Genomic DNA, 26,551 nt, shown 5'->3' on the forward strand with positions numbered 1-26,551 from the left:
AAATTATCTGTTTGACAGGAATGTTTATTGTTGGATTATTTGTTCTAAAGCACCCCCATCTGTGACATGGAGGACTGGCATCGAGAGATCACAGGGATAAAGTGAAAGCTACAGGTCATCATCAAAGTCCTCTCCGGTTGTAAAGAGGTTGTGCAGTTGCAAGGGTGGAGCCTTCTGGGCTCCTTGAGCCAAAGGCCTACCATCTGCTTGAGGAGTCCCCGCGGCCCTCGGCTGCTCTGGGGTCTTTCTGTCAGGCCTGTCCAGCTGTGGGACGGTAGTGTGAGTGGTTTGAGGCGGCTTGATGGTGTCAGGGGCCCTGCTGAAGTGGCCCACTGGAGTCTTGGTCTCAACAGTCCCCTGCTCAACTTGTGCTGGGTCAGCTAGCCTGGTGCCCTCCTGCAGAGGACTTGGTGGTTTCTCATCCACTTGTGGACTGCTCCCAGGTGACAGGAGAAACCGTGCCCATTTAGAAGATGGGGCATTAACTTGCATGACAGGACTTGGTAGTTTCCACCTAGGAAAACCGAGCTCCCTGATGTGGTTCACAGTACTGAGGGCAGGGCTGATGCCTTGCTGCTCTGTCCCATACAGGTCAGTGGAGTCCTGAAAAGAACCAGAGAAAGAGCTCCATTCAGCTTGGCAGGACGCTCGGCACTAACCCTGCCTTCTGCATAACCACTGGCTAATTCCTGCATGCCAGGAACATGCTATCATTGTGAGGTTTAGCAAATCAAATTTATAAATACCCCTGCCTTACCCTGACCTGATAAATCCTATGGCCACATTTCTCATATAAAGAAGACATCCTGTCATTGAGTGAAGCATCTCTTGGGAAACTTTGGGTCAGGTCAGCAGTCCCCATGAGGAGATGTGAGCAGGAAGGGGCCTAGACACCTACCACCCAGATAGCTGCAGTCTATCATGCCTGTTCATTCCCAGCTAGGCCAGAACATCTCTTCCTGTGATGCAGGAGCCCAGATGGCTACACTGAGGTCTCTGGGATGTGACAAGGTACTAGGCCTGGCTTTTCCCAGCCCAGAAACCAAAGTTTCTGAGGAAATGGTTTCACTGCTTACAAAGGAACTTGACAGTAACACTGGATCTTTGCACCATGAGAGCCTAGATAATGCTGAAGAGACTGTGACCCTGGCTGCTGATGTTGGCTTTGCCACTGAACTTGCTGTCAACTCCAACACATCAAAAGTCTTAGTTCCTCTAGAAGAGCAGACTCTGGTGAGACTGGACACTGACTCAGTTACAGTTTGGTCTAGGATGTGATCCATGGTAAAGTCTCTAACTTACAACCAGGATTCTGAATCAATACAATGGGACTATACCTACTGGGATCAGTAGGTAGTTAGGAAACATCAAACACTTCACTCTGTCTCTGGGTACTGTGCCCTGCTCAGCATGCAGTCTGAGACTGAGCTGGGCAGGCCTTTTACCTCTTAGAGGCAGAAGAGGTAAAAGAGCAAAAACCCTCATTCCTGGGACTCCCATAGCTGTGCAAAGCAAAGTCTACACTCAGCTGTGCTGAATGGAGAGTGAGGCGTTAGGTCTGAGCATCAGCACACTATAAGGTGAGCAGTAAATTTCCATGGACGGAAGCCCAGGGCAACTCCCATTGTGGCCAGGCTAACAAAGCTCCTCGACTCTGCAGGGTCAGTCCTGCCTCAAACCTTACTTGCCAGCCTTAGCTGACTCTGAGGTCTCAAGATGTCCTCTTGGCTGTCAGATAACTGCATGAGATGACGACCATGATGGCATCTTGCTGTATGTCTGAATGCCCTTGAGTTCAGCTCTTCCTGCCTCCGCCTCCTGAGGGCTGGGATTATGGGCTCAGGAATTGGCCTTTTTGCGGGGTGGGGAGGAAACAGTGTCTACTATGTACCCTGGAACTTGCTAGGTAAACTAGACTGGCTTTGAATGCACAGAAACCCATAAGGTATGTGCCACCATGCTTAGCCTTAGGATATAGCTTTAAGCAGAAAAGACATGAATTTCTTGTTAGAAGTTGGACTTTTTAGTATATAAATCTCTTACCATCAACTGTGGAGAAATATAAGATATCTAAGTTTCATGTCTTAGTGCTCATGAGGCACAGAGAAGATATAACCTGAGCCCAAAATTTTAAGGCCAGCCTAGGCAATGAGGCAAGGCCATGTCTCCAAGAACAAAAACCAAACAAAAATTTCATGGGGCTGGGAGCATAGCTTAGCAGTAATGTCTATCACACATAAGGCCCTGGCTTAAAGCCCTAACACTGCACATGTATATTCACGTGTATGCAGACATGCATGCAATCCTGCATTGGCTCCATGGTCACTGACCTGGTGTTCAAAGCTGTTGTCAGCACTGTCCACACTCTGGACATGAAGGCTGTGTGTAGGCTGCCCTGTGCTCTGATTCCGTTTCCTGGAAAAGGAAAGAAGCATGTTAGGCTCTCATCCAATGATCTCACAGGAAGTGACTGAGATGATCCTCTGGCCTGACATGGGGAAGGATCTTTTCATCCCTTACAGGTTCCTACACCACCTCCAGAACAGTCCAGCCAGCCCTCTTCTTTGGCTTGTAGTTGTTACATTATTCTTATTTGAAATTGTAATTTCGCTGGGTAGTGATGACACACGCCTTTAATCCCAGCACTTGGGAGGCAGAGGCAGGTGGATTTATGAGTTCGAGGCCAGCCTGGTCTACAGAGTGAGTTCCAGGACAGCCAGGGCTACACAGAGAAACCCTGTCTCAAAAAACCAAAAAAAAAAAAAGAAGAAGAAAGAAAAAGAAATTGTAATTTCAATTTCCTTTGCCCTTTAAGAGCCATGCAGCATCCTGAGCTCAATAAGTTTCTCTGGAAACTTACTAAGACACATGGAAATCTGGCAAGAACTCCCAGGCCCACTGATTACTTTGGCCAAAATTCCATGGCCAGCCTTGAACTCATGGTGCTCCTACTTCAGCCTCCTCTGGAATGGAGCTGCAGGCACTCAGGCTAATGGCCTAGCTCGGCTTCCACTCCCCTCTGCCAGGCATCACACAGAGGATTAGCAGTGATGGTTGCTGCCCATTTGCCCACCCACTGGACTACAACAAGGGAGTCCGACTTAGTGACTTCTAGGAGCTGCTCCCCCACCCCCCTTCAGGAGTCAGTGTGAGCATGGGGAGAGCTGGATGAGAGCCGTTTGGCACCTCTTCCTGGGTTGGGCTGGACTGCAGGGTAGACTCGGCCACTCAGCACTGGCTGAAAGCTGTGTCTTAAGAGCTGGTCTTCCTCTGTCCAGCTCCTGGTCTTCAAAGCCCTTGTCCAGATACTTCAGCCATCGGGACTCGAGGGGCTTAGACAGTGCCTAAGTGTCAGAACAGAAAGCAAATCTCAAGAGTTTTAAAGCAGCCTAAGCCCACCTCATAGCGCGTAGGTCAAAGTTCTTAGGACCCATGGTTTTCTCTCATCACTAGGAAGGACTTCTAGTAGAGCAAAACGTGATACAGCTGCCTTAAGACGCTAGAACACTGGCTCTCAACCATCCTAGTGCTGTGACCCTTTAATACAGTTCCTCATGCTGTGGTGACCCCAACCATAAAATTACTTTCATTACTACTTCATAACTGTAATTTTGGTATTCTTATTATGAATTGTAATATAGGTATCTCATATGCAGTATATGTGATATGCAACCCCTGTGAAATGGTTGTTCATCCCCAAAGGTATCTAGACCCACAGGTTGAGAACCAGTGCTCTAGCAAGCTGCTGTACACAGGCCTAGCAGGGCATAACTTGTCACAGACCTTCTCAATGTCAACACTCTCCTCCAACACATGCTCACCCATGATGCACAGATGTACAATGAAGAAGGAACTGCAAATAGCAAGTACTTAAGAGAGCAAACTGGTGTTCCAAGACACTCTAGATTTTTTTTTTTTTCTAGACAGGGCTTCTCTGTGTCTCCTTGGCTGTCCTGGAACTCCCTCTGTAGACCAGGCTGGCCTCAAACTCAGAGATTTGCTGGCCTCTGCTTCCTGAGTGCTGGGATTAAAGGCATGCACCACCAACTGCCTGTTGACACGCTAGAATCCTCAAACATGAAAATTCCTGAAGACCATAGAGTTCCAGAGAGGAGTACATACTGGTGTTCAAACCTGGGACTACCAGGTCTACCCTAGGCTGCATCCCATTCCCCAGCACCAGCTATTACTTGTAGTAAGAATGGCATAAAATAATCTTTGTAAAAGGACCAAACAAGACTGGGTGTGATGGCGCATACCTTTAGTCCCAGCACTCAGAGATAGGCAGATCTATTTGAGTATGAGGCCAGCCTGGTCTACACCAGAGCCATACAGAGAAACCCTGTATCAAAAAGAAAGGGGGAGAGAGAGATAGATAAAGAGAGAGAGGGAGAAGAAGAGATGAGGAAGAAGAGGAGGAGGAGAAAGAGGAGGAGGAGGAGGAGAAAGAGGAAGAGGAGGAGGAGAAAGAGGAAGAAGAGGAGGAGAAGGAGGAGGAGACTGAAGAGACTGAAGAGAAAGTATACACATGGATACACACACATGTCAGAAGGGCTTTTTGTGTTCTTACAAGCACTGCCTTTGTTTAAAATAAAATCTGAAAGCTAAGTGCAGAGAGAAGGTGGGCCGTGTAAGTCATGAGCAGAGTCGAGTCAGCTGCAGATTCGTTGCAGGAGTTTCCACGCACCACACTGGTAGCCACAGTGCAGCATCCTGGCCTAATGCTGTGTCAGTTAAGTCAGTCACTAGCCACACCTTTAATTCCAGCACTCAGAGGCAGAGACAGGCAGATCTCTGAGAGTTCGAGGCAAGCCTGATCTACAAAGTGAGTTCCAGGAAAGCCAGGGCTGTTACACAGAGAAACCCTGTCTCACAAAACAAATCAAAATAAAAAAGAAGCCAGTCACTACCCACCCAACAGTGGCTGACTGGCTGAGAACCTATTTTGTAAGCCTTCTTTCAGGCTCTAGGGGCAGAGAGCACTGCTTGCCATTCCTGCTCTTGAGGAATGCCCAGTCTGCAGCAAGGGAGGAAGAGGGTAGATGCAGCAGGGAGAAAACACTGAAGTTCAGGGAGCTCTGAAAGCAGACAAGGACAGTCCAGGCCATAGAGCAGGTCATGGTGAATGCACCTTTGCAAAGGACAGGGTCTGTTATTCGGATGCATCAATAAGCATTTGCTAAACCACGGATTTTTGTTGTTGGGCATTGATTCCCCACCCTTGGGCATACAAGGCAAACAAGTGACCAATAAACACTGTTAATGCTTATAGTTATGGGCTAAGCTTCTGCACAAGATCCCAACACACCAGACTCAAGTGAAAAACTGAGTCCCGTGTGCTAACTCGGATCTGTATCACTCACTAACTTGGAACTGAATTCCTGGAAAGCAGGAGAGATGGTGGCCCAATGCCCTAAACAGGCTGGTGTCTATGGACAGGATTGCAGCAGCTCTCTCTGAGATGATGCTTAGTCCCAAAAGGAGGCTGAGTGAAACCCATCAGTCACTTTCCTGTGGTTCTGTCTATGCAGAGGGAGCCACCTGAAGGGTCAGTTTACTTTTGTTCAGTTCCTTCCTCTCACCCCTCTAGCCCACCAAGCATGCACTCAGTTCACTGGAATGCTCTCTCTGTTTCATGGACTGATGGTCCTGCCAGACTCTAGAAGGCAAACAGAGGTGACTGAGATCTTTAAATGCCTTGTAATTTGTCCTTGGGCAATCCTCAAGTGGAACCCTCGAATAGCAGCCCAGGGGACAGGGTGGGGCAGTGGCATTAGCTTACCTGCTGACTCCCAGCCTCAGCCTGCTGAGGTCCTGCGTTCTCCTCTTCACTGGCATTAACCGCTTCTTCCACAGACCTTAAGGGAAGATGGCAAGCGTGACCCTGTGAAACCACAGGAAGACGTAGGACAGGAAAGGGGACACCAGTGTGTATAAGAACTGGCAAGGCTAGGGCTGTCCTGGGGCGTCACAGACATTCCTGCTGCCCTCATGGAGGCACTGTTCTCAGCACTTCAGGAGACGTGGGCAGAGTAGTTACTCCTTGTAACTGAAGGGCAGGACAGCCAGGTAAAACAGCTAAGTACAAGTCCTTCAGGTTTGAGTCTATCTATGGCCACCTCAGAGATCTCTGCCTCCCTCTGCCTCCCAGGTTCTGTAACTAAAGGCTTATGCCACCACCCCCTGATCTTAGGCACATTTTAAAAATAATAATGAGTTTTACTTTCAAGAGTATGTAGGGGTACTCTGTGGGGTGCCACAGCTAAGGGAAGACAGACTCTAGGGATGAAGTGTGGTGGCCCCTTCACAGGGTCCGTGTGGTCTCGCACCCGTTCCCTCTAAAACAACCCTGGGATCTACGCTCTCTGGACCACCTCCACTGTTGTGGGACCCTTGCTTTCCTCTCCTGTGGCATGGAGGCTCTCCGGGCTCTACCTCCCCTTCTCTACTGGGGCCTGTAACCCTTGTGTAATCTCTGGGACTAGTGGCAGGGCTTGAGAACTGCCGGATGCTCAATTGTTTTTGAAAACTATGAAAACTTTGGTTGCTTTATGTTTGGGATACAAGCAGATAAAACAGAAGCATTTCTGGAAAAAGCCAAGTACCCCAAATAGTCATACCTTCTCAGACACTCAATAATACACTGTCATTTCCCCTTCTGGGGACTGCTAAAACCAAGCCCCCCCATCTCTGGTAGGGTTGTCTTAATTCCTGCTAAAAAGAGTACAAGGCTGGTGAGCTAGCTCAGAGGGCCAAGGTACCTGCTGCCAAGCCTGACAACCTGGGTTTGATCCCCCAGGCTCTATGGCAGGGAAGGAGAGAAACAGCTCTTGCAAGTTATCCTCTGACCTCCACACATGTATGCTATGGGCATAAGGTAAGACAACCGTACTTCCTGTTTGACAGGTATTATTCTTTGGTGACCACACAAATAAATGTTAAAACCTGTTTTCTTGTTTTTTTTTAAAAAAAAGACGACCAGTCTGGCAGAACAATGGGAGCACTAAAGGAGAAACAGACACCAGTGAAGTCTAGAGGACCACACAGCAGCGTCTTAAATCCCAAGAAAGACCTGGTTCTCAGAGCCACAGCTTCACAGGTCCCTCATTACCACGAACTAGCTTCCTTGTAAGAAGAATATTCTGTAAAAATACAAGTGCTCTTGGTACAGCCTGCTGTCACTGGACTCAGCAAAAGCCACCATTTACTATCTCCCAGCTCTTCAGAGCTGACGATGCCTTTGTGACTACAAATGTTAACACAGGGTTAATGTTTAAAAATCTTTACTTAGGCTCTGTGTGTTCTGCCTCCTTCTGACTTTTCATTAACTGAAGGTCATTCAACGTGGAACTTTTGTCATCTTGGCTGACTTTTGCTGGAATGTAACGTTCTGTAATTCTTGGACTTTTGTGTGACCAAGAAGAAAAAAATGTTTATAATTTTTTTTTTTTTTACATTCCAAATGGCAGTGAAGTCTGCCTAAGAACTACCCTAGTCAAGAACAATTTGCAAACAGATAACCTTCAATTATTACATCATGCCATATATATTTAGACCGAGTTCTTTTAACATACTGGTAAGTTTATACATTACATTGCTTTGTCTCCTAACTAGATCATCAACACAAAGTATTTTATTTTAGTACATCAAAGAAAAAAGTAAACGAAGAACCAGTAAATCAGAGAAAACAGTATACAGGATGTAAGCATGAAAGTAATTTGGGGATTAAAAGATTTTTGCTTAGTAAAAGAAGATTTTGTCTTAAAGTAAAATAACTGTTTGTTTGTTTTTCAGAATGAAGAAAGAACAATAAGAACAAGCATTTAGCTATACCAAAGAAAGCTTGTGGAAGTTGACCCTTAAAGGGGCTGGAGAGATGGCTCAGTAGTTAAGAGCACTGGATGCTCTTTCAAAAGACTGGGGTTCAATTCCCAGCACCCACATGGCAGCTCACAGCTGTCTGTAATTCTAGTTCCAGGGACTCTGACACACAGACACACAGGCAAACAGCAACACACATAAAATAAAAATAAATATATCATTAAATAAAAAGATGTACAACCAAGTTAAAATTGCCTAGGTCAAATCTTAGCAATATAGAACTACAATCTAGACTAAAATCTAGGCTCTTTAAAATTATAAATAAAATTCTATTAAAATAATGATCTGCGCCAGGCGTTGGTGGTGCATGCCTTTAATCCCAGTACTTGGGAGGCAGAGACAGGTGGATTTCTGAGTTTGAGGCCAGCCTGGTCTACAGAGTGAGTTTCAGGACAGCCAGGGCTACACAGAGAAACCCTGTCTCAAAAAACAAACAAAAAAAAAAAACAAAAACAAAAAACAAAACAAAAAAAAAAGATCTGCTTCTGGTAATAGCTAAGAAATAAATAGTTTGTGATTTCTTTTTCCACATGTATTATTTTGTTTGTGGGAAGGGGCATACATGTGGAGGTCAGAGGACAATTCCTGGAGTCTGTTCTCTTGTTCTACCATGTGACTCCTAGAGACTCAACTCAGATCATTAGGCTTAGTGGCAAGCACCTTTACTCACTGAGCCATCTTGTAAGCCCAGATTTTATGTCTTATCAAAAATAATTAGTCTGTCAGGCTTTTAATTACTTAAAAATGAATTAACAAAATCAAATTTTATTTTAAAACTTATTTTTTCTCTAAATTTTTAACTAAATGTTACACAAGTTAAACTAAAATCCATTCCTTCTTCTTCAAGATTGCTAACACTGTCCTGGGTGGACACCTGAGGCAATGAGGATGAAAGACTCAAAAAGGACAAGCAGTGTTGTGGGCTCCCTCTCCCAGGCCAGCCAGGACTCAGGGAACAATAAGACCGCCCCTACAGCAGCCCTCCAAGTCCAGAAAGTCACCTGTCCTCTTCTTCAGAGAAGCCATGGAGACACATGAGGTGGGACTCTAACCAGTATTCATCCTTCAGTGAGGAGAGTTATTGGGGGTGTTGGAGGAGGGAGGAAAATGTACCCTGTACTTCAAGAAAAGCCATACAACCAGTAAGACCCCACCCCTTCCCAAGAGCTGACATAATGGGAAGAGGAAACGTTAACTCCTCAAATCCCTAGGATATTTGACTTTCAGTTTTTTATTTTTGTTTTAAATAGCCAGGAACAGTGGAGATACAGGCCTTTAATCCCAGAATTCAGGAGGGAGAAGCAGGTGGATCTCGGGCCAGCCTGGCTTATACAGTGTGTTCTGTCTCAGCCAACATTACACAGTTCATTACACAGTCAAACAAACAAACAAACAAACAAACAAACAAACAACAAACAAGAAGGTGCTGGAGAGACAGTCCAGTAGTTGAGAGCAACTGCCTGTCTTACAGAGGACTTTGGTTTGGTTCCCAGCACTCACACATCAGCCCACAACAGTCTACAGGATCTAGCACCTTTGCACAGACATACATGCAGGCAGAACATCGACAAAACATCAATGCACGTGAAAAGAAATCTTTTTTTTATTTTTGAATGTTTTACAGGGATTTATTTCTTTTTGTTTTATTGTACATTGGTATTCTGCCTGCATGTATGTCTATGTGAGAGTGTCAGATCCCCTGGAACTGGAGTTACAGACAGCTATGAGCTGCCATGTGGATATTAGGAATTGAACTCAGGTCCTTTGAAAGAGCAGCCAGTGCTCTTAACTGCGAAACCATCTCTCCAGTCCCAATAAATCTTTTTTTGTTTAACTTAGAATTAAAAAATAAAAAAGGTTAATTTCTGGCATCTAACTGGTCTTAAAAGCCAAAAAGGAAAGTATAACTCTGTAATAAAATAACTCATAATGTTATAAAGTCAAATTCTTCTGTCTCATGACCAGGACTCTCAGCCTGACCTTGCTGAGCCAGGAGACCTGGTACTTCTAAAGACCCACAGAACAGTCAGGTGACAGGCTTCAGTCCATTTTAAGGGACCCTAAAGGACAACTTCAGATGTGCAGACCACAAGCCACAGCTCCTGATTCTACAAGTATTAAATGGGAAGCGTTTTGTTTTGTTTTTTATATATATGAGTACACTGTCGCTATCTTCTGTACCAGAAGGTGGCATTGGATCCCATTACAGATGGTTGTGAACCACCATGTGGTTGCTGGGAATTGAACTCAGGACCTCTGGAAGACCAGTCAATGCTCTTAACCACTGAGCCATCTCTCCAGCCTTGTGTTGTTTTGTTTTTTTAAGATTTATTTTTATTTTTCCCCCTTGAGCTGGAGTTACAAATGGATAGTTGTGAGCCACCTGATGTGGGAGCTGGGAATGGAACTCAGGTCCTCTGTAGGAGCAGTCAGAGCTCCTAACTGCAGAGCCCCTTTCAGCCCCCAGGCGGTGTCTGGGCTGTGCTTTGCTTACCCTCACTGTGCTCTACCAGGCAAATCCTTCTAGGCTGCCATAAGTCCTTTCAAAATGTTCTATTTGTCCATCAGAATCAAAATGTCTGTCTGCCTCTGTAGACATAATCCACCTCTGGGTTTCTTCTATTATTGTAAAACATCCAAAATCAAAACCAATCAACCAAAAGAAGCCTCCACACAGCTGGGCCCGTCTGGCTTAGTCTCCACTTAGACACCCGCAGTTACTCGGCCTCTCTCAGCCTTTCCTGTGAGTTTCGGGCACTGCAGGAGCTCTTGGGCATCCCTGGGCCCAAGGCACACTTACTGATCATATCGGCATGTGTCTCCTAACTCTACTCTCCTTTATCATAGGGGCTGACAAGAAAGTAAGCTACAACCCCAGTCTGCTCCCCGTGGGACAGGAGGCTCTTGCCTTCCTGTTCTCTACTGCCTGGGCTTCCCCTTCAGTCCACGTTTCTTCCTTCTTCTGCTGGTTTTCATGGTTTGAATAGACAGGGATATGGTTTGTCTTTTTTACCCCTCTGCCAAGATTTCTTTAAAAAAATGTTTTAATTTTTTTTTTTTTTTTTAAAAATGATGTGTGCATGATGTGGGAAGGATCACAGGGAAGCAGCACACAAGTCTGTGGGTCTGGCTCTTGCCTCTGCCCTCCACGTGGCTTCAGCTGTGAGAGGTCCCCAAGTTCACACAGCAAATCTTACCTCCTGAGCCATCCTGCCTGCCCTCCCATAGGACTTCTTACTGTGTTCTACATTTTCAGTTACTGACCCTTTCAACACCTAGCCATATTTATTTTTTATAAAATCCAACAACCCCTTTGGTGACTCAGCTGGGAAGCCTCCTGGGTAACTGCTGCCTGCATTTGGGTTATTTTTGGCTTCACTGTCTTGTTTGCTTGTTTTCTTGCTTGTTTGTTGTTTTTTGAGACTGGAACTCTGAGACTGCCTTCCTTTGCCTTCTGAGTGCTGAGACTAGAGGCCTGGGTCACCACCACCCCGCTGCTCCATCACCTTTTTTAGTTTGTAATTCTGCTTTATGGTTTGGATCTTACTTCAACCTTCTGGAATTTTTCAGATAATCAAGCTCCAGATGGTACTGTCACAGAGGCATTAACTATTAGTATCGCCATCGATGCCTGTCTCCTGCCACAGACAACCTGACAACCTCTAGGTCTCCATGATGTCATATCTACCCTTGTGACAGCTACTCCTCTCTGTAAAATGCCTCTCTAGTGTCTACACCCTAAAATCTTGGGACCCTTGGATGAGTCAGCAAGCTAAGAGGTATCTCCAACCCACTCCTCCCTGAAGACCCAGAGCCTGTTCTGTAGGACCTTGTCCGTCTGTCAGAAAGGAAATGAAGACAGAGAAGGCCAAAAGGAAATGTAAAATTCCCACTTTTAACAATTCTGTCATGATCCCTAGTGACCCACAGAGTTTACAGGCATACCTGGAGCCTGACCTCTTCCACAGTAACATTTACGACTTTGTAAAATAACAAGACACTTGTCTGTCCACTTACTTAGAGAGCTCTCACACACAACTGTCCTATCAATTGCTATAAAGGACTTTCAGCTCCCTTTCAGTCCCATGATCCCTCCCTGAAACTAACCCTCTACTTCAGTGTATTGTAGTAAATTCTCTCTTTGTCTATTTTTGCCTTTGGTAAATTCTTTTACCTCCCACAACATCAAACCTTCAAATGCAGTTTCACACATCAAGAAAGAAAGAGAGGGGCTGGAGAGATGGCTCAGTGGTTAAGAGCACTGACTGTTCTTTCAGAGGTCCTGAGTTCAATTCCCAGCAACCACATGGTGGCTCACACCATCTTTAATGGGATCTGATGCTCTTTTCTGGTGAGTCTGAAGACAGTGACAGTGTATTTACATATATAAAATAAATCTTTAAAAGAAAGAAAGGAAGAAAGGAAGGAAGGAAGGAAGGAGGAAGGAAGGAAGGAGGAAGGAAGGAAGAAAAGAAAGAAAGAAAGAAGGAAGGAAGGAAGGAAGGAAAGAAAGAAAGAAAGAAAGAAAGAAAGAAAGAAAGAAAGAAAAGAAAGAAAGAGGACATTAAGGGAACAAGAAAAGAGACAGAAGCCCCTCATCCAATCTGCCTGAATTCTCTCAACAGCTGAGACCTGAGAATTTACAGATAACTAACAAAATTCACTGGAATTGCCTGTATAATACAACATTCAATTTTACAGAAATTTCAAACTAGAATGTTGCAAGGTGTGGTGGCCCATGTCTTTAATCTCAATATGCAGGTGAACTTTGTGAGCTCAAGACTAGCCTGGTCTACTTGGTGAATTTCAAGCTACCTAGGGCCATACAGTCATAGCCTATCTCAAAAACAAAAAGCAAACAAACAAACAAAAGCCCAAACCAAACCAAACCAACAACAAAAACAAAGCAAAGCAAATGAACAAAAATCTTAAGACCAAAGTGTACCTTTGAGTTTACTCATTTTCTGTAAAGTTACAGGCTGTAAACCTGTAACTTTCTGTGACTCTTACAAACAAGAGTATGAACTTTGTCTACAGTAAACACATGCCTTAAGGCTAGCATGTTCTAACCTTTAACTGAATACCATAGATGCAGGGGCCGATCTTCGTGAGTTCCAGGATAGCCAGGGCTATGCAGAGGCTCTGTTCAAACAAACGAACAAACAAACAGTCCCTGTGGCCTAGCACAGCTAAGATTTCTTCAACCCTTTTGACCTATGGTTCTATTGGAGGGAGGGCAGATGGGGGATGTCAAGAAAGGTTGTCCCAGAACTCACTATGTAGATGAGGTGGCCTCAAACTCACAGAGATACAACTACTTTTGCCTCCCAAGGACTAGGATTAAAGGTGTGAGCCACCACCTGGCTAAAACTTTTAAAAAAATAAATACAAAAGCTAATACTGAGTTGTCCTGAGAATCTTTCTGAGGCAAGGTCAAGAATCCCAGTTTTGTCTCAAAAAACCAAAAAACCAAAAACCAAAACAACAACAACAAAAAGAATCCCAGCTTCAATGGGCATGGTGACACAACATGCCTTTAATCCTGACACTTGGGTGGCAGAAGCAAATGGCTTTCTATGAGTTCAAGGCCAGCCTGATCTACATAGTGAGTTCAAGGACAGCCAGGGCTATAGAGATAGACCGTCTCAAAAAAAAAAAAAAAAAAAAATCCTATCTTCACCTGAGTAGAGAGGTCTCTGGGAGAACTCAGGGCTGCAGTCAGGAGGGTAGAGATGCATCTCCTGTTTCCAGGGCCACTACCATTTCCATACAGACCATCCAAACCAGAATTTCCCATTCCCAAGGTGGGTCACAGAAATTCAAATCTTGGCTTGTCTTTCTGGTTGTAGAACTATCAATAAATTCTTTGTCCTTCTCTTATGTAATAGGTCACCATGTACTCTTCATCCTACAAGGGTCATGTCTCCATTTACTGGAAGAAAGAATGCCACACAAAGGTCTAGAATGTCAGAGCTGACAGGCTGTTCTGGCTTTCCTGTCAGCTTGGCAGGAAGCATGTCTGTCTACATAAAAACCCAAAAGGCAGGGTTCAGAGAGCTCCTGGGACAACCAAATGAGAGGAGGCCCCCAGAGAGGCCATGAGAACTCATGCCTGTGCCAGAAGGGCAGCACATTCTAACTCCAAGGGAACAGAAACTCCAGCTGCTTGTGAGCCTTCCAGACCTCAACCATACACCCATCCATATAAGTGCTTTATTTTGAGACAGGGTCTCACATAGCTCAGGCTAGCTCTGAACTCACTCACTATGCAGTCAAGGATGACTTTAAATTTATGATTCTCCAGTCTCCGTCTCCTCAGTGCTGGGATTATAGGTACTCATATCATACCTAGCTTCCACTTGACTTTTTTTTTTTCCTCTTGAGACAAGACTTTTTGTGTAGCCTTGGCTGTGGTGGAACTAGCTTTGTAGACCAGGCTGGCCTTGAACTCTGCCTCCTGAATGCTGGGATTAAAGGTGTCTCCCACTCCTAGCTCCACTTGGCTATCTCTAAATCTCAGATTACCAGCCCGGCCCGTTCTGCCTTGTTTGTGGTTGAGCACAGTAAACACATAATCCACACTTTTAAAGTTTTCTGTGTCTCACTCTGACTGTTGTGCATGCTCATGCACTACCGCTCAGTAGACTTTAAAGTCTGCACATTTGCTCCTTCATCTTTTTGTCTGCTCTGTTCTCAAAAGGCAGGCTGAAGATAGGGTGTTCCAGAGAAGAGCTACCCTGACCTCCACTTCCTGAGATAAGTAGAAATAAACTCTAAGCATAAGGCTCTTCAGAGTGAGAATAAAGGCTGAAGCCCATGGGAAGGCTGTGTGTCTGTTGGAGAGGGATTTCTTTAGCCATGTCAAGGTCAATATAGGGCAAGCATCCTGCTGTACAGTGGGTCTTGTTGTAGCTCACTGTAAAATAGGGCATATGTCTCAGCTGCTTACAAGGTCCTTAGAGACAGCCATAGTGGGACACCTCTGTCATCTTGGTCCACAGAGAGGAAAGAGGAACTAGATGAGGTCAGTCTCAACAGAGCAAGGAGAAGCATTGTACCCACACAGAAGACCACAAGATGAGACTCTAAATACAAGTAGGGCAGTCCCCTGCTGAATCCAACACAGTTCAGGCTTTCTGTTCTGTCTGCTGTTTCTTGTGCCCCTCAGACATCCACCTGTCAGCCTGAGTACAGTTCTCAGTCCCTCTGTAGCCTAGATGTTTCTGTGGATTTTGACTTTCACCTCATTTTTGACCTCTTAAGGGTCCTTATTTTCTTGCTAGCCAGGTTTACATGTAAACTATTACAGACAAAGGCTGGTGAGACGAGTCAGCAGGTAAAGGTACTTGCCACACAAGCCAAGTGACCTGAGTGATCTTTAGAACCCACGAAAAAGTAGAATCAACTTCACAAAGTTGTCCTCTGATTTGCACAGCACACACATATTAATTATTAAAATATTAATAGTAATAAAAACTCCTATCTAGTAAAAAATGTTAGCTATTTTCATTGAGAGCGGCTCAGGGTGTTTAAGCTGTCATGCTGCTGCGCTCGCTCGGGACTTATCCATTGCAAACTCCCATCCCCTAATCAATATGCAAACAAGGTAACAAGTCTCTACTCCTTTCAAAACACTGTACCTGAGTGACAGCTCTGACACTTGTCCTTGCAGCAGATTTAGCTTTTGGACATGGCGTCTACAGTCAGCACCAGAGCCTTCACCGTAAGCCTGAGAGGAAAAAAAATTTTTTTTAAAGTGATAGCAGAATGGTGAGAAACATTAGGATAACATCGAAAAGCGTGAGGTTAAGAATATACAGGTCTAGCCAGGTGGTGTTGTAGCACATCTTTAATCCCAGTACTCTGGAGGCAGAGGCAAGTGGCTCCTTGAATTTGAGGACAGCCTGGTCTACACAGAGAGTTCCAGGACAGCCAGGGCTACCCAGAGAAACTCTGTATGCTGGAGAGATTTATAAACAAATAGCTTTGGAATGGCAGTTCAGGCCTTTCTGACCATCCCGCTATCATGCAGATTTTTTTTTGTTTTTCTTGTTTTTTGTTTTTCGAGATAGGGTTTCTCTGTATAGCTCTGGCTGTCCTGGAACTCACTCTGTAGACCCGGCTGGCCTCGAACTCAGAAATCCGCCTGCCTCTGCCTCCCAAGTGCTGGGGTTAAAGGCATGTGCCACCAATACCCAGCTTAACATGCAGAATTTACTAAAGCCAAACTCAGCCTGCATTGGGAATCCAAGCAACTGCAGAGAGGAAGACTTCAGGGGGAAGGTCTGTGTCTGTGCTGAACATGTGTTTGTCATTATTCCCTAAACAATGTAGCATAGCACTGTACACAACATGCACACTGAGGTATTACAAGTCACCTAGAGGTGATTTAAACTATGCTAGAGGATCTGGGAATGGTGGCACAAACCTTTAAAGACAGCATTTGGGAGGCAGAGGCATGTGGATCTCTATGAGGTCAAGGACAGCCAAGGATATGTAGAGAGAACCTGTGTCCAAACACCACCACCACCACCACCACCACCACCACCACCACCATACAAGAAAGGTGGTAGCATGTCTCCATAAGTCCCAATTACTTGGGAAGCTGAGGAAGGAGGATAGTGTGAGCACTGACTGGGTAATAATCCCACTCATCACTGCTCAAGAAAGCATGCTGCAGGATATGCAGAGGTTACACAACAGTGTATAGAGGGGCCTCCATGGTTACTGAGGGACGGCTGTGATTTGAATGTTGAACTTTTGGTTTACAAGTGAGGTCATACAGGACAGGAGGACACGTTTGTGAGCAGACAAGATGTGCTCTAAGTGTCCACTGTTCCCGCCACTCTAACTGTGGTGGAGTCTCAGTGCATGCTGGGCAGAGAACTCCTGTGGACTCCTGGTGTCCACAGGAGCGAGCAGCGGGGCCAAGTGTACTTTGTGTGTGATGTCCACACTGCAAGGTGGGTGGCACTGCAGCCCAGGCAGCCAGGAGGTAAGCTAAGAATGGCTGAGTACAGAGCATGGCAGCACATGATTTTAACTCCACCACTCAGAACACAGAGACAGGAGGACTGCTGCAGGTCCAACGGTAGCCTGGACTACATAGCAGGCTATGCAGTCTCAAACAAAACAAAACTAAAGTAAAACCCAAACAGCTGAGTTTTATTTATTTTGCCTGTCCACTATTCAGGCACAGATGAGTTGTGAATGATGAATTGTGTAATTTTAATGATATGTACTAAGTATTCTCATTTGTGTTTCAAATTGGCACCGTACAATAGAAAGGCAAACAGCAAAATTCATGCTATTCACTGTGAACGTAACTTTTATCTGCCTGATATAATTGTTGTCTCTGAAACTTACTGTTGTCTGGTAACCCAGGTCTAGTCCTGGGAGCTTCTAGCCTCTGTACAATCTAATCTAGGCCTAAAATGTTTTCAGCCTCTGTGACTTATGGCTGAGTAAGCTTACTCTTTCTACTTCTGAACTCTGGCTGGCTGGTTCAACTCAGCTGTTCTGGCTCAAACTTCTCTCCAGGCTGACCAATTCAAACTGGCTTCTCTCAATGTCTCCTGAATTGCTCTGAATTGCTCTGTTTGACCTCAAACTCTAGCAATCTGTTCTAATCTGGCTCCCTCCTGTGTCTAGTTTGCTCTCTAATCTGTCTCTGTAAAATTCTGCTGGTAATGGTAAACCTACCTCCCCTGCCCCTCAAGTAGCTTTTCTTTCTTCTCTGTTCTTGTGAGAGTTGGGCAGATCCTGTTCTGTCAAATTTTTCTCTGATTTGCCCCTTTGTCTGCCACTTTCAAACACCAGTGCTTCCTTCTACAAACTAACTTTACCTTCACTGTTTGGGATTAAAGGTGTGAACTAAGGGCGTGTCTGTTTTCCAGTTTAAAGGTCTGTGTTAAAGACTGAGCCAGACGACCTGTAGAAACATTTTTCCCCCCAGTAAATAGCACAATCTTGGAGTTCACATTGTGACCAAATATCCTGCAACAAGTGAATTGTTGCCTTGGGAAGAAAAGTCATAAAGAGAAGGCTTAAAGCTGAGTTCAGGGGTGAAACATGTAGCATAAGACCCTTGGTTCATTTTCCATTAATCCATTCCCTTAGGAAAGAAAATCCACACAAAGTTTCTGCCTGTAGTGGTTTCTTCCCCTGCCATTTGAACAAGAGACTCCATATTTTCCCCCTCACAAAAAAGAAACTTAGGCCACCTGGAGGGCTCTGAACAAAGCAATGATACAACCCAGCACCTTTTCTTTGTATCTTTTCCTTTTTTTGAAATACAATCATGTATTCTAGGCTGGCTTTGACCTTCTCCTGGCTGAGGGTGACCTTCTTTTCTCCACCTCCTGAGCACCAGAATGCAGCTGTGTGCCACCATATCCTTTTTAAGACAATGTTTTCAGAGGATCCCTGTGATTGCAGAGTTGGAACGAGACTTGATGACAGAAATAGGTGGGTGAGTTAGGAAGCTACTGCAAACAGAGTAGGAAGAGGCCGACTCACTTATTCAGTGAGGTTAGATGAGGCCACGCTCTGGGTCTAATCTGAAGGCAGAGCTCGAAGAGGCTGCTGCTGCAGAATGTAAATGAAAATAAGGGTCAAGGGTGACGGCGACAGCTTCAGTCCAAAGAGAGAGACACTTGACACTGAAGGCTTGGGGGCCGACTGTGAAATCAGTCAGCGGCTTCATGAGGTCAGAGTTCCCACTTTTCAAATTTGAGGTGCTGGGGAGTGAAGGAACCCAACTAGAGATATCCAGGAGACAGATGAGTAGGGAAGTGCCCAGGAGCCTGAGGACAAGCCTGGGATCCTCAGGATACCTTGACTCTGCATGCCAGGCTCTCCCACTGAGCTCCACTCCAATCTTGTGAATACTCTCTCCCTAAGGGAGTGCAGCTAAAGAACTGGCCAAAGGCTTGCAGTGTAGTGTACTTCAGTGTTTGGAAGTTGGGGAGGTGAGGAAACCAGTGAGAAGACTGAAACAACAGCCAGGAAGCTAGGAGTAGACAAGATAGAAGTGCGAAAGAGGAAATGTTTTTAAGGAGGTGGAAGTTACAACCCATGAAAAATGCTGCCAATAAGTTGTCATGTGAGGACTGTGAACTCACCTGTTTAGCAACATGGAGGTCACTGACTGGCCACAGCAGTCATGGTCTAGTAGAGAGTGCAGCCCTGTCTGCTGTATGTTCAAGCGAGGGCACTAGGAGTTGGGTACAGGGGATGGCAGTTAAGAAGACTGATAACCTGCATCTGGTTTAACAGTGGGGGTAAGCTCTCTGCTGCACACTGAAGCACATCTTCCTCTATGGAGACACAAAACAAGACTCTCTGGCCTGGGATACATGAGGGTTTGACACTAGCTTTCTATTGCAATGTCAGCTACTTCTGAGCCTGGCCCTAGAAGCCTCCTGGGAACTCCCCAGTGTTCTTGCTCCTCTGGCTAGAGGCAGCTGGATAAGCCTTACAAAATAACAGAATGTCAGCAGCTCCCCTCAGACATTTCAGTGTTCTCTCTAGAGGGACAGAAACAACTTCCTGATGTTAAGCTGCCTGACAACCATAACCAAGCACCACTCCACAGGCACCACAGGTGAAGACTGCTTTCTTGAAGAACTTAAGAAACCTGCAGTAGTAATCCCTGCACAGGCACTCAGGTCTACCCAGCTGAGGCAGCTCCTATCTTGGGAGCTGAGTCTCAGCTGACTGGCACAGAAATGGCTACGTGTTAATCACATTGCTTCTCCCAGGACTCCATGATTGGAACTGGCTAGGCCATTGGGCTGACGGTGGAGTTCTGGAATCCCCTGAAGGGCTTGATCCTGTGTGCTGAAGGGAAGAAACAGGAAAGGCCAATAGACAGGCTGAGAGCTGGGGACAGGGTGACACCAGGCTTTTTTCAGTGGGGGGTGGAGGGGAGCACAGTGAGCATCAACAGTAGGCCTTGAACTTATCAATGTGCTTTAATGTCCTGAATGTGGGATGGCGGGCATGTGCCATTGTGTCTGGATGGATTCTCAATTACAGAGTCACTGTTCAAGGACTCAGGGCAAAGTTCTGTTTTTCCTGACATGCATCATGTTGCTGGCACATTCTTTTTGTTTTTGTTTTTCAAGACAGGGTTTCCTGTCTGTCTGGAGCTCAATAGACCAGGCTGGCCTCAAACTCACATAGATCCAATCATTTTAACTCTGCTGAAGTCATTCTAAATGAATAACAACAAGAACAACAAAATATTTTCCCTTTTATTGAAACAAGGTCTCATGCAGCCCAGGCTAACGTGGAACTTTCTATGTATCTGGGAATAATCTTGAACTTTTTTACCCCTAGAATTAAATGTATTCATTGTATTTTCCACGTGAGTGTTCTGCCTGCATGTGTGCTTATGTACCATATATGTGCCTGATGCTCTCAGAGGTCAGAAGAAGGCATTAGAACCCCCTGGCACTGCACTTATGAATGACTGTGATCCACCATGCGGGTACTGGGAATCAAACCCAGGTTCTCTGTAAGAAAAGCAAGTGCTCTCAACTGCAGCGCCATCCCAGCTGCCCCTCCATCCTGAACTCTTGCCCTTGCTGTCTTTGTCTTCTAAGTGCTGGGATGACAAGGGGTTGAAAAACCTCATCCAGTTTTTCAACTGTTTGGAGCTTGTCCCCAGGGCCTCATGCATTCTAGACGAGCACTCTTTCATTCTCAGCTCCAGAGTGTTTTTGCCTGTCACTTTAACTAAGTGATTCTTCCTGGAAAGATAACCTTTAAAACAGTAGTGCATACTTAGGACTCTGTCCTAAGGAAATAATACATAGTTGGTCAAGTGAACAAAGAGGCAGTTCCCTGCAGGTGCAGGGGATATAGCTGTAGATGTAACTTTTATCCTTCTATAGTATATGTCTCCAAGGCTTACTGCCTGTCTGCTAATGTAGTCTTAATCCTGGAAGCTGCTAGCCTCCTTACCATCTAATCAAGGCCTAGAATGTTTTCAGCCTCTGAGACTTACTGCTGAATAAGCTCACCCTTTCTTGTTCTTACTGATCTCAAGCTGACTGATTCAAACTGGCTTCTCTCAAGCTTCTGACTGAATTATTCTGCTTGGTCTCATACTAACTTTGGCAATCTGTTCTAATCTTCTGGCTCCTTCTCATTCTCTGTCTTGTTCTGTCTTGACCTGTGTCTAGCTTGTCCTCTCCTGAACCTGTCTCTGTACAACTATCGCAGTAAACCTGCCTCCTGTCTCTCTCCCTCTGCGCTGCTCCCTCGTAGGCTGCCTCTCTCTCCTCTCTGTTCTTTTGAGAGTTGGACAGATCCTGTTCTGTCAAATCTTTCTCTGATTCATCACTTTGTCTCAGAACTAGACATCACATTCAAACAAGGGGGCTTCCTTCTACAAATCTACTTTACTTTCATTGTTTGGGATTAATGTTGTGTACTAAAAGCATGTCTCCATTCTGGCTGGATCACAGAGACTTAAAAGGTCTTTGGATGTTGCTAGATTAAAATTTCTCTACATATAGCTTTGTGACAGAGTGCTAGTCTAGCATGCATGAGGCCCTGGGTTCAACCCCAGCATTGAAGAAAAGGTAAATGAAAACTAAAAACATAAAAATGACAATCATGTCTCAGCAATGTGGGACTGGTTACCTACCCACTCATCTAATAGAAGCTCATGCTGAGCGCTCACTGTGGACAGGGCAGTGTACTGGGCATTGAAGGCCCATCAGTACCTAAGGAGAGCTGCTATTCCCGTGGAACGCTCAGTGTGGGCTGGATAATACCCACAGGAATACTCAGCTTCCACCAGGAAACTGAGTTAAGCCGCAACAAGGAGCACAGGTTCCTAGGAGAGGATTTGTTTCAAGGTCAGAAAGAAAGTCCCCGTGGCTGCAGGAGGGGGCGATGGGAGATGAGGAATGCAGGATTCAGGATTAGGGAGGAACAGGCAAGTGAAGGGCCCGAGAAAGGGCAGGACTTGGGCAATGTGTGCTATCAAATTCCTTAGGTCAGTCAGTATGTAGATTTGAAGAAATGTGCTTCTGGCCACATGGAAGTAAAGTGCTTCCATGTGCCTTTACTTCTGAGGCTGCTCCCTCCCGTACCCCTCACCTCTGCCTCCACCAACACACTGCTGCCCACCCCTAGTTAGGTTTGGTATTCTGTGACCACAGATGGCTGTGAACTGCCCAGTGTGGGTGGATGCTGAGAAACAAACCCTGGTCGTCTGCAGGAGCAGCAAGCATTCCTAGTGACTGACAAAGCTCTCCAAGCTCTCCTGCTCCCGTCTTACATGCCCGTGTCTTCAAGACGCCCATCTCACTTTGAACGACGTGTGTACATGTGTGTGTGCACAGGTGAATTATTTCTCCTTCCACAGAAGCACATCCGTAAGCCCACCACTTACAATACTTCCGACCGTCTCCCTGTGCCTGGCATACAGAAGGTACTAGAGAAACACTTGTGAAGGACAGACCCTGTGCAGGCTCCACCCACTGAAGATCCAGGAGGAAGGAACCCAGGGTGCAGCAGCTCTCTAGGGTGAACTGTGAGAGAAAAGGATCTTGGCTGTAGAAAGCAAGGCTTTTTTTTTTTTTTTTTGACTTTTTTCTCAGTACTTACCCGCACAAAAGACTGCTTCTCTCCACAAGCTTTGCACGTCCATTTGAGACTCTTCTTCACCTACAATGGAGTATTGGAAATTATAGTTCAAACAACTTCGGATGACAACAAGTAGCTCTGAATCAGAAATAACTTAGCTATACTCCCAGTCCTGAAGGGAGCATTTTAGGTGAGGAAGAAATGTACTATTTAATAGTTGGGTGCTGGGAAGACTGGTCATTTGTATGAAACAACATCCAGTTGGATTTTTGCCATTCCAGGAAAAAAAAAAAAAGGAATTTGCCATTCCAGAAAAGGAAGGAGAGAGCGGGTGGGGGTGGGGTGGGGGAGACAGAGGGGCTAGAGATATTTCAGTGGGTAAAAGTTTACTTGCTGAGCAAGCATGAGGGCCCAAGGTCAGATCTCAGTAGCCACGTGAACCTGTGTTCACAGGACTGTTGGAGGTGGAAATGGGATCAGTGGGGACTGCTGGCTGCCAGCCTAGCTCCAGGTTCAGTGACAGACCCTGTTCCAGAGAAATAAGGTGCAATGAATGACAGAGCAAACTAATGTTCCCTTCCGGCCTCCGTGTGCTCATCTGCATACAAGCATGCTTATAACGGACTGACAGACACACAGACACATACGGGCCAGTGGGGGGGGGGCAAGATTCCAGAGCTGACCATGTCTCTGTGGCAGCTAGTATATTCGGGATATGGTTCAGTGGTTAAGAGATTTGGCTGCTTTTCTAAAGGATCTAAGTTCTGTTCCTAGTACTGATGTGGCAGCTCACAACTGTCTGTAACTCTAACTCCAGGAAATCTAAGACCCTCCTCTGGCTTCTGTGGGTATCAGGTTGCATGGGGTACAGACACACATGGGGGCAAACATTCATCCACATAAAATAAAAATACATTTTTTATATAAAGATGCAAACGTTCCTTGAAGGAATGTCACGAAAGATTATGCTTAACTATACAGAGATCTGGGTTGATGCACAGAGCTGCTGTGACCGACATGGCTGTGACCGACATGCTGTGACCGACATGACATGGGGTCATAGACTCAGGAAGCTGAGGGGGGGGATTAGGAATTATTAGAGGTCAATCTAAGGTAAATACTGAAATTATGTCTTGGAAACACCCTCAAGACCAAACCAAATCCCACCCCCTAAAACAACAATAAAACCACTACCACCATGACTATGATTGGGGTTGGGGGATACAGCTTAGAAGTTGCCTAATAAGGCTGAGGTTAGAGCCTGGAGCCAGCTTGAGATATGAAACAAAGCCTCTCATACACCAACCACTGTCCCGTTAACTATTTTTGGGTTGTGCTGGCTCTAATGAGCGTGGGGGCAGGGGGATTACTATTACCACGCAGATAAGCAGATAAAGCTGCAGGTAGAGGCACCAAGTGATATCCGGGCTGACCCAGGGAAATGTTAAAAAGGAGTCCAAACTGCTTATACATTATTTAGTTTTGTTTGTTTTGAGACAGGGTCTTTAGTATCCCTGGTGCGCCTCAAACCCGCTAAGCCCTTCTATCCTCATTCATTGCCATGCCTAGGCTATTTTTTGGCTGTGTGAATGTTAGGCAAACACTCCAACCCTAGGACTTTAAAAGCTCTCCATTCACTGTAATAAAACTGAGAAGAGACACTTGAGTGTAATGATGAGCTAGGTTCTGCATAGAGGACGCTACTCTTCAACCTTGGTTCCTGACCACTCTGCTAGAATCCAATGGAAGCCGCCTCAGAAGAAACAACTACTGTGTATTCTACAACGACCACGCAAAAAACCGATACACACCGGGCTGGGTGGTAGCTCGGTGGAAGAGCGCATCCACAACCCTGAGCAGAACCCTCAGCAGCAACAACAGATAAATAAAAACAAAATGGCCAGAGGCTTGTCGTGAAGTGACAGTAATGAAGCACAGCCTTCAGCCTCGTCACTGTCATTTCCCATGGCCATACGAGACGCGGCCCGCCATATCTCGCCCACCATCCTGCTAAGAAAGAGGGTGAGGCAGACGCCCACCCCACCTGATGCGCCTGAAAGATGTGGCAGCTGCAGCACCGTAGAACCCGAGACTGCTGAGCCGGCGCCATTCAGGCCTCAGTCTCCCGCCGTGAGCTCGCGCTCTACGTTCCCGCCCAGGCTCCGCCCACCCCACGAAGGTTCCGGCCTCTCTAGGCCCAGCACCACCTCGCTTGCCCTGGTGCGTCTCTCAGCCTTCTCTGGCTGCGTCGACTCCGCCCTTGCAAGGTCTTGAGTCGCTCTAGCCCACTGTCTCGGTGGTCACTGCTCGCCCCTCCCGCCTCCTAACCCCGCCCCCTACTCCTGCCATGCATCCATCCACCCCTCCCCGAACAAAACCCAAAAAACAAAACAAAACAACAACAACCCGAACTAGTGTTCCCACGTGTTTGGGTTAAGTTACAAGAGTCTTGTCTCTACCACCTGAAACCTGAGATTAAAACATACCCTTAGGCCTGCCTCTGTTTTTCTTTTTTCCCTCTGTGTATCCCTGGCCATTCTGGAAATCCCTCTGTAGATCAGGCTGGCCTCAAACCCACAGAAATCTCCTAATTCTGGCCACCTGAGTGCTAAGAGTAAAGTCAAGCTCCACCACCACCTGGCTTAATTGGTATTTTAAAACCATAAATCTTACTAGATTGGTGTTGCAGTTTGATTTTACTGTGAACTCCAAGAGTGTATACTGGAAAAAGCTGTCTCTAGATGTGGTGTGGTCTTAGCCCTAGTTCACACCTTTAATCCAAGAGTGTTGCAGGATATTTGATCACATTATGAGACCATATACCGGAAAAATCTGTTCCTAGTTGTGGTGTGGCTCAGTCCTCACACACTCCTTTAATCCAAGAGCTGCTTATTGTAAACGAATTAAGTCAACCATAGGTAAAGAAGCCGAACAAGCAACCAGCTGATGGTGAGTGAACATAGGGAAAAAACATAGAGAGTAACAGGAAGTCAGGAGGACAGCTAGAGAGACACACAGGAAATAGTAAGGTGGGACATTGGAAAGGTTTTTAAGACAGTGAAATTTTTTTTTCCTTCTGGGATGTGGGTTGAAGGTTAGTTGGGTACTTTCTCTTCCTTTTCTGAGCTAGTGGGCTTTTAACACGGTGTCTGGCTCCTGAGTCTTCATTTGGTTAAATCAAACATTTCAGATTTTGTTTTAAAAACAACAGATTAGTGGTTGCCTGGCACTGGGAGTGGGAGCAAGATTTTACTATATATGGATCTAAGGGCTGACAGAGATGATCCAGGAGGAAAGAGGAATCTACTGTAAGTGGATCTAAGAAGTCTTCCTGGACTGTCAGAGATGATCCAGAATTGTATTTAGATGGTAACTCAGCAAGTTTACTAGAAATCACCGTTTTGTACCTTAAACAAAATAATTTTTAAAAAATTGTATTTAGTATGTGTGTGGTGGTGTGGGTAGAGGCCAGCATGTCCCGTTTTATCACTCTGCGTTATTCCTTGAGGCAGGGTCTCTCACTGAACTGGAAGCTGGCTATTTGGTTAGGTTGCCCATCTCTGATCACCAGCACTGGGGTACAGGTGAGCATGACCATGCCCAGCTTTTACATGGGTGCTGGGAATAAGCAAATTTTAAAGTATTTTTGTAAATAATACCTAATGTCATCTTATTTATTTTGGCTTTTTGAGACAGGATCTCAACATGTAGCCTAGGCTGGCCTCAAACAAGACAACTGTCATGCTTCACCCTCAAGGGCAGGATTATAGGTATGCCACTGCACTTAGCATTATCACATTTTTTTAAAGTCCCTGGATCCATTTGTTAGTAGAGCAAAAGCAGCTCTTGGGCAAATGGATGTTTATGATGCACCTCTGCTCCTGCTAAACAGTCAGGGCTAACTCATGGCTGAGTCCTGCTTTGCCCATGTGTGTCTGCTTCTTGAACCAAAGGGCTGACAACTTGGTATGGCTCAGGCCTGAGGACATATCCACTATACTGCACATACCTTTAGACACTGAGTCTAAGACCTGTGACCACAGTTACCATGTACCATGGAAAGTCT

At 45.6% G+C, this 26,551-nt stretch overlaps 1 protein-coding gene across 1 annotated transcript; it reads right to left on the reverse strand.

Moving 5' to 3' along the window:
- Positions 1 to 6: 6 nt before the first annotated feature.
- On the reverse strand, positions 7 to 24,639 carry Mrnip (MRN complex interacting protein). Its single transcript, XM_028775970.1, has 7 exons — positions 24,530 to 24,639; positions 22,507 to 22,566; positions 15,522 to 15,610; positions 5,783 to 5,858; positions 3,187 to 3,344; positions 2,331 to 2,415; positions 7 to 603 (listed from the first exon to the last, which is right to left on the reverse strand). Exons 1-7 carry the CDS (start codon positions 24,593 to 24,595, stop codon positions 109 to 111), a joined length of 1,029 nt encoding a protein of 342 aa, XP_028631803.1. The 5' UTR covers positions 24,596 to 24,639; the 3' UTR covers positions 7 to 108.
- Positions 24,640 to 26,551: the final 1,912 nt, after the last annotated feature.

The sequence above is a fragment of the Grammomys surdaster genome, unplaced genomic scaffold, assembly GCF_004785775.1.
Source record: "Grammomys surdaster isolate TR1022 unplaced genomic scaffold, NIH_TR_1.0 262, whole genome shotgun sequence".
In the NCBI taxonomy this organism is placed as follows: domain Eukaryota; kingdom Metazoa; phylum Chordata; class Mammalia; order Rodentia; family Muridae; genus Grammomys; species Grammomys surdaster.